The sequence below is a fragment of the Lycium barbarum genome, chromosome 3 (assembly GCF_019175385.1).
Source record: "Lycium barbarum isolate Lr01 chromosome 3, ASM1917538v2, whole genome shotgun sequence".
Classification (NCBI taxonomy): domain Eukaryota; kingdom Viridiplantae; phylum Streptophyta; class Magnoliopsida; order Solanales; family Solanaceae; genus Lycium; species Lycium barbarum.
The window spans coordinates 111,961,499-111,968,849 of NC_083339.1; the positions used below are offsets into that span (position 1 = coordinate 111,961,499).

Sequence of the window (7,351 nt, forward strand, 5' to 3'; positions counted from 1 at the left end):
TTTAAAATGTCAAATGATATTCATATACATTTCTTATAACATTAAACTTTTGTAATGTTTAAATTATCAGGAAAAAAACAAAGGTTAATTTAAACTTTGGTAATGTTTAAATTGTCTCAGTAGACGTTGATTCTAAAACAACTATGCAAAATAACTGTGGGAAATAACAGTGGGGAGGACAGAGAAATAACTGCGTGAGAGGAAAATTAAATTAGAAAGGGTGAAAAGAATAAACGGTGACCAATCGAATTAAAAGGAAGAAAAATAAAAGGTGTGAAAAGCAAAATTATTAGTGGGACCTACGCATTCCACTTGTCTAATAATGGGTGAGCCTTACACATCTTTTATTGGTTGTGCCTCACCCATGATAAATTATTTCTTCAAATGGGACTACGGTTACGAACGGTGGGACGTACACAACAATCTATATATAATATAAAGCTAGGCATAGACAAGGTGATGTGACACCTCTCTATGGCTTAGAAAACCATTTATCTTTTTTCTCCTTTTTTTGAGATTTTTTAGTCTCTAAATGTATTTTTAAATCTTTTCTCTTTCTCCTCCAATTAATGTATACTAAATGTTAGTAAAAAGCAAAAAAAACTCATCCCCTGCCCACGTCTGAGACTCATAACTCCTAAGTTTCTTTGATTTTTTTTTTTTTTTGGTTATTTAAAGAGTTGATCACCTTTCTGTCATGTCCAAAAATTGTCTCAAATCTTTGCGTTCAATTAACAAACTTATTTTTTATTTTGTTCTCTTGGCCTTATTGTAATTATTAAATGAGAATATCACCTATTACTTTAAGTATTTTTCTCTTTTGTATTTAATATTTTTACAAGGATTAACTACTCATAACTCACACCTCTTTAATCCCTCTTAGTAATAGCCATAACTCTCATACTTTAATTTTTCATGCCCATAACCCCCATATTTTAATTTGTAAGTTTGTGATACCTTATGGTATTCTTCCATTCTGCCTAAATAAATTCATATTTTGTTTCATGAAGACTCTCATCCAAAATTCTCTTCTCTTCTCTTCTCTATCATTTTAGCTTTTGGATTAACTAATGTGTCAAGGCAAGGACTATATAGGTAAGAAAAAATTTCGTTTGCAAGTCTTCCGTTCAACTTTATGTGCTTGGTTGCTCTTTCTTTAGCATATTTTCTTTACGCTTGTATGTATTATCATCCTCCAAGCTCCAACGAACCATGATCAAAAATATTTTCTCGGTGAGGTACTTTTAGTAGTATTGTTATTTTGCGATTGACACTTGTGTGGTTGCTTTTTCCGAAAGTTATTTTGCGACGGACACTAACTTTTTAATCAGATGGTGTAGTTTGATTACAATATTTGATAGATCTCAAGAAACTTTTGATAGTTAGTTACAACCGAAGAAATGATTTGTAGAGACTTGTATAGTTTAGATTTCTTTCCTCTTTATGAAATAATTATTCTTTGGTAGGTATGATTAGAATAGAAATATTGTAAATATCATACATAGTGTTTAGTAGTATCATATTAACAATTGTCTAGATTTTTTATTCAAGAAAAGAAGAAGGAAAAAAGGGTTTGGTATTTTTATATTAAATAAAATTAGTTTATTTTTTGTGTTTTGTGTTATTTTAATTAGAGAATTTATTTTATTTATTCATAACTGTATTAAAACTTTTTAGTTTAACTGGTAGGATATGATGAAGAGTTTTATTATTCTCATAACGAAAATTAAAAGATGAACTAATTTATTTTATGATGTCATTGTTTAATTTATTTATTTTCTACTCTTTTGCGTATTTAACAATTTTTTTTTTGTTGCTTTTCTTTTCGTTGTTTATATAGTGCAGGTTATTTTTACATACATTTAACTACATAACTAAGAAAATTTATTTATATTACATAATTGTGATCTTTGAAATAGTGATGTGACACCTCCCATCAAATACATTTTTTTATGCCTTTTTCTCCATATTTCCCCCCTTTATCTATTTTTTAACCCGAGAGATGAAATAAAAGAAAGAAAATATAAAGGGTCTTCACTTTTTGTTCTCTTTTTTATGTTTCCATGTTTCTTCTTGAAAAGAACTTGTACAGCTTTGCTACTTTCTGTTGATCATGAGTAAGCATATGCATGATATTATAACCGAGTTATCTTTTCTATTAAAAAAATCAAATGCGTAATGATTAATGTATTTAATGACTAATAAATATTATATATTAAAATTTCTTATAACTCACATCTCATCATCTTCCTAACTTCTACTCTTAATTGGGATCCACTTCATATGTATTTCATTTTCGTAACTCCTAAAAAATTAATTAATGTGTAAAAGATTGTAGTGAACAAATGTACTAAAAAAAAGGGGATTGAAACAAAAAATAATTATTTGCAACTTAATATGATAAAATGTTGTTTCAAAATATGACCTCTGATTCCATTGACTTCACCACCCACCCACCCACCCACCATAAATTATTATTATTACGTCTACTATGTATATATGAATGGTCAGTAATTAAAAAGAAGTAAATATATGTTACATACTCCGTAATTATAATAAGAAACTATCAATCCATACAATTAGTTTTTGTATGTATATAAAGTGCAAATATAACAAATTTATTAATATTTTAATAATCGCGCGAAGCGCCGATAATTTTAAAGTGTATTGTAAGTTTGCTTTTGTGGGCCTATCATCAACATATATACTACGTGTCTATTTTCTATTCTATTTTCCTTTTTCGGGCAACACAGTGTCTACCTTTTTAATGTTTGTGGAAATCTGACTTCCACTTCAGTTCCATCTCCAATTCACCTTTTTCATTCTTCAGTGTTGGTTTCCCATTGCACTGCTTCTCTCTGACTCACTCACATCTTCTTATCTTTTTTTGCTTACTATATTTTCTTTGTAAAAAGTTGATGCAATGATAGAGTTGGTCCGCGCTTGTGAATCACTCCGGTGAGTATTGAATTGGTTTTTCATGGTCTTGGTTTATTGTTATTGATAATCACAATTTGTTGTGTATAAGAATTCTCTTAAATGTAATTTCTTCCTGAAATTTTTACCTCCGTATTAGTAATTGTACATGTATTATCTCTTTGATGAATTTTGTCTTTGGTAATTACTAATTAGTACAGAATTAAACCGTCCTATGAAAAATTTAAGGTAGCAAATTTGACTGAAATTTTTAAGTAGACTATGCACTCAGGGTGTTTGATGATGTGCCCGAGTCATCTTATTTGAGTAGTCTTTGTCCTTTTTGGGTTGTAGCAGGAAAATTTCTAGGAGCACTGAGGACTCTATCAGAAGAAAGTCAATTTATCTTAGCTTGATGGCTCTGGGGCCACAATTCAAGATTTGGTTCATCATGCTGTCTATTGTTGTCTTCCACACGCTAAAGATGCAAGGTGTAATTATTTATACTTGTTATTTATACTCTTTTTTTTTTTTCAACAATGAAATCTTTGGTATTGTTGGTTGTTCATTTATTGCATACATCAATTGCATTTACTTCGAGAAGAAAGGAATTACAAAAATGAGATGCTGGGAAGGAGCAGAGGAGGATTCGTATTCCAAAAATATAACCATTTTCCGGAGGGATTGCTAATCGTTGTATTGCAGGTACACCAAGCTTAATTCTATGGATTAATCATATATCTTCATATATTTTAAATAAAATTGGAACTGTAGTAAGTAGTTAATTCTGCTCTTATACTTCTTTTCTTTTGAAAAGAGAGAAGAGTACAATTATTAACTGATATACACAGGCATATGTAATACAGGTAACAGGATGCTGTGTTGATTGGAATGCTAACAGTTCCGGAGACGATTTACTATTCAGCTTAATTGCGTCTCCCCTACAAGATGCCATTATCAGAGAAACGGACACTGGTTGATAGCACAATTGTTTAAATGGCACAAGATTGTGCTGATACGTTTGTTGGGGATTGACACGTACGTGGTATTACTTGGGAGGAAAGAAGAGGGTTAGTATTGCACTTGAGATTCTAATGAGGCCTACAATACTCTTTCTTGATGAACCAACAAGTGGACTAGATTTGGGCCGAGGATATTCAAGAAAGGATCTTGGTATGAGCTACATGAAGGTATACATACTCTTTAGTGTTTTAATTTGGTGATGTTAATACCTTACGTCTCTCAGGAAAAAAAGTGTTCTTTTATTTCAAAACGTACTGAACTAAAAAGTGTTTTAATTGAATGATATAGACTTTCTGCTAGCATTAGCTTTACATTTCATTTCATTATTTGCTTTGCCTGGTATTAATTTCATTATTGCCTCTTTTAGGAAAAAAGACAGAAAGTGAATAGGGGTTTGGAAAGGTTGCATGAGAGAGTAAACAACAAGACAAAGTGGAAGAGAAGTACATTCTTCTTTATTTTGAATACAAGCTTATCAGAAGAGTTCCCAATCTCCGTTTTATATGTGGTTTGTGAATATAATTTGGCAATCATTTAGAAAAAGCAGGGGAAAAGAGTATTAAGTTCACTTTCCTCTATCAGCTAGACTTTGAGTCTATTTGTGCAAATGTCACTTTGAGCCATTGAAGGGTAGCATGGAAACAATGTGATGGTATATAAGGTACGATTGAATTGAAGGATACAAGTAATATTATGAAGTGGTAGGTTGCTTGGATGCACATCCTGGAACGAAATATCTTTTTGCAGTAATATTTGTCATTTGTAGTAAGTTGTTTGCTCTGTCTAAAATGATTCGAAACAAAATGCACTTATAAATACTCCTTCTTATGATAGCCATAGGATTTGTCTATGTAGATGCTTAGAACTTTGTAATGAATATGACTCTTGGTCATTTCCAAAAAAAAATTGGTGCTTAAAATTCCCTCTTTTGCTTTCTGAGTGCAGATTTGGCTTCTGATTTTTGATCATTTCAGGACACTCAGATGCCAAAGAGTAGGTATTGATTTGGATGCTCCAGATGTGAAGTGGAAGCGAGATTTTTTTTTAAAAAATTCTACGTGTGTCAACAGTTTCCCAATATAAGTTGTGTTACAAATTGGCATCTTGTACGTTGTCATAATGTTTTTTTCCCATATCGGCTTTAAAACCTTATAGTTTATTGTTGGAGGTTACTCCCTACAGGAGAAATAGTATTTGTTTTCATCGTCAAGAGGTTTCCATCACGTGTTTGACATTTCAAGCGGAATATTGTTTAGATGGATGTAAAATGGACTTGCATTAACATTGAAAGATATATTTGGTTTCTTTTCCTTGTGTCGGTGTAATTGCTGTAAAAGAAGTGAGAGAATAAGTAAGTTTAAAACTTGTGTTGTACGTATACAGGCCAGAAGATGTTCACGCCCCTTAACTTCAGCCAACCTACTTGAAATTATAAAATGTTGGGCCCGTCACAGGCATACCTAGACTTGTCAACCGGTTCCAACCGGAACCGGACCGGGAACCGGTTAGGAAACCGGCCGGTTCCGGTTCCAAAATCGGAACCGCCTAACCGGTTCCGGTTAACCGGTTTTAAAGTCCAAACCGGAACCGGTCCGGTTTGGATTGGTTAAAATGTTTTTTTTTGTTTTTGTTTTTTGTATTATATATATATATATTATAGTATTTATTTGTATATTGTAGGTATATTTACATATGTTATACAACTGTATAATTAAAGTTTAAATATTTACTGACTAACAGCCTAACAGCAAGTCAGCAATACAGAATAGTGTTTTTCGTACACATATATATGTATAACTTACATACTATACTCTATATACTTATATATATGTATACATATCTACTATATATACAATATATACTTAATATATATACTATATATATTTATATAATATATATACTTATATACTATATACACTTACTTATATACTATATATACTATACACTTACTTATATACTATATATACTTGTATATATGTACTATACTATATATACTTATATAGTATATACTATATACTATATACACTTACTTATATACTATATATACTTGTATATATGTACTATACTATATATACTTGTATTATATGTACTATATACTATATATACTTACTTATATACTATATACACTTACTTATATACTATATATACTTGTATATATGTACTATACTTATATACTATATATACTTACTTATATATACTTGTATATATGTACTATATATTATATATACTTACTTATATACTATATATACTTATATTCCTAACTTAATAAAAGTAAAAATATGAACACAAGTAAATAGAAGAGAGCTCAATGAGCCATATATTTTATTCATTCTTGGATAACATTTATTTGCAAGTTGTATTTTTTTTAACTTGCAAATAATACATGAGTTATACAAAAATAGTAGAATAATAAAATCACCAATTTTGAACCATTTCGTTAATTTCCCCCACATCATATTCGGTCATGGAAATATCTTCAAAGTCTTCCATTTGGTCCGGTCCACTAGCTATCAAATCTTCAATTTCTTCCTCTTCGCCTTGCTCCGCTTCTGAGTTTTGGTTGCGTCGCTCCGATCTAATCCAATCTCGAATGCACACTAGTACTTGCAAGCTAAAGCCGGATAATGAATGTCTATGGTCTCCAATTTGTTGTCTTCCTTGGCTAAATGCGCTCTCCGAAGCCACGGTTGATACTTGAACCGTAAGGATATCTCGAGCCATTCTTGAAAGTACCGGATAGCTTGCCTTGTACTTCTTCCACCATGCTAAGACGTCCAAGTCATCCTTGATATCCACATTTGGCTGCATCAAATAAAAGCTAAATTCATCAAAGTTTGCAGTAGAAGAAGAAGTTGGCTGTGAATGTAAAATTTTTAAACCCGACAAGCCCTTTTTGCTACTCTGAGAAGTAGTAGGGCGTGAAGCAACGGGTGTAGCACGTTCTTCCAAACTAGAATAATGAGTAAAAACTTTTCTAAACTCATCATCAATAGCGAGATCGGCTTCAGCTAAAGATGGTTGAACTCCCTCTTCAATTTCTAAAAATGTATAAATTTGACTAACCAAATTTTTAGTATAAGACACTTTTAAACAAAGATTTAAAAGGGAACCCAATATAAATAAAGTTGGGATGGGAAAAAAATACTTCTTAAATTTGATTATCATTTCAAAAATAGCCACTTGATAATCGGGTTTATATTTATACTCTTGTAAAACTCTAGCTATTTCCGCTAAGTAGGCTAAAATTCCGGTTACCGTGGGATAGAATTGTCTAGAAAAAGCAAGAGTTGCATTATAAAAAATTTCTAAGAGTTCAATACATTCTTTAACATCTTCCCAATGCCTAAAAGTTAACCAATCCTCACTATCAATATTATACTTGTTGTAAACTTGTTGTATGGGAATCCTATAC

General features: G+C 31.2%; 1 protein-coding gene across 9 annotated transcripts; it reads left to right on the forward strand.

The window, feature by feature from the left end:
- Nucleotides 1-2,748: 2,748 nt before the first annotated feature.
- Nucleotides 2,749-5,244, forward strand: LOC132631828 (uncharacterized). 9 transcript variants are annotated; one of them, XR_009579086.1, is made up of 6 exons: nt 2,749-2,958; nt 3,271-3,407; nt 3,521-3,621; nt 3,783-4,106; nt 4,307-4,600; nt 4,914-5,244. XR_009579086.1 is itself a non-coding variant. In XM_060347527.1 (4 exons), the coding sequence occupies exons 1-4, from the start codon at nt 2,924-2,926 to the stop codon at nt 3,894-3,896; spliced, it is 402 nt and encodes a 133-aa protein (XP_060203510.1). In that variant the 5' UTR covers nt 2,749-2,923; the 3' UTR covers nt 3,897-4,107. The 9 variants fall into 9 exon arrangements, 1 of the variants encoding a protein (XP_060203510.1); XR_009579084.1 differs by having other exon boundaries at nt 3,248-3,621; XR_009579081.1 differs by having other exon boundaries at nt 3,271-3,621; nt 3,768-4,106.
- The last annotated feature ends 2,107 nt before the right edge of the window (nt 5,245-7,351 follow it).

Bases quoted from the DNA above. Each gene is read 5' to 3' on its own strand.
- LOC132631828 (XM_060347527.1), top strand. From the start codon at position 2,924: ATGATAGAGTTGGTCCGCGCTTGTGAATCACTCCG. The intron at 2,959-3,270 runs GTGAGTATTGAA...TTTGGGTTGTAG, and splicing joins CGCGCTTGTGAATCACTCCG to CAGGAAAATTTCTAGGAGCA. The intron at 3,622-3,767 runs GTACACCAAGCT...TGATATACACAG, and splicing joins TGCTAATCGTTGTATTGCAG to GCATATGTAATACAGGTAAC.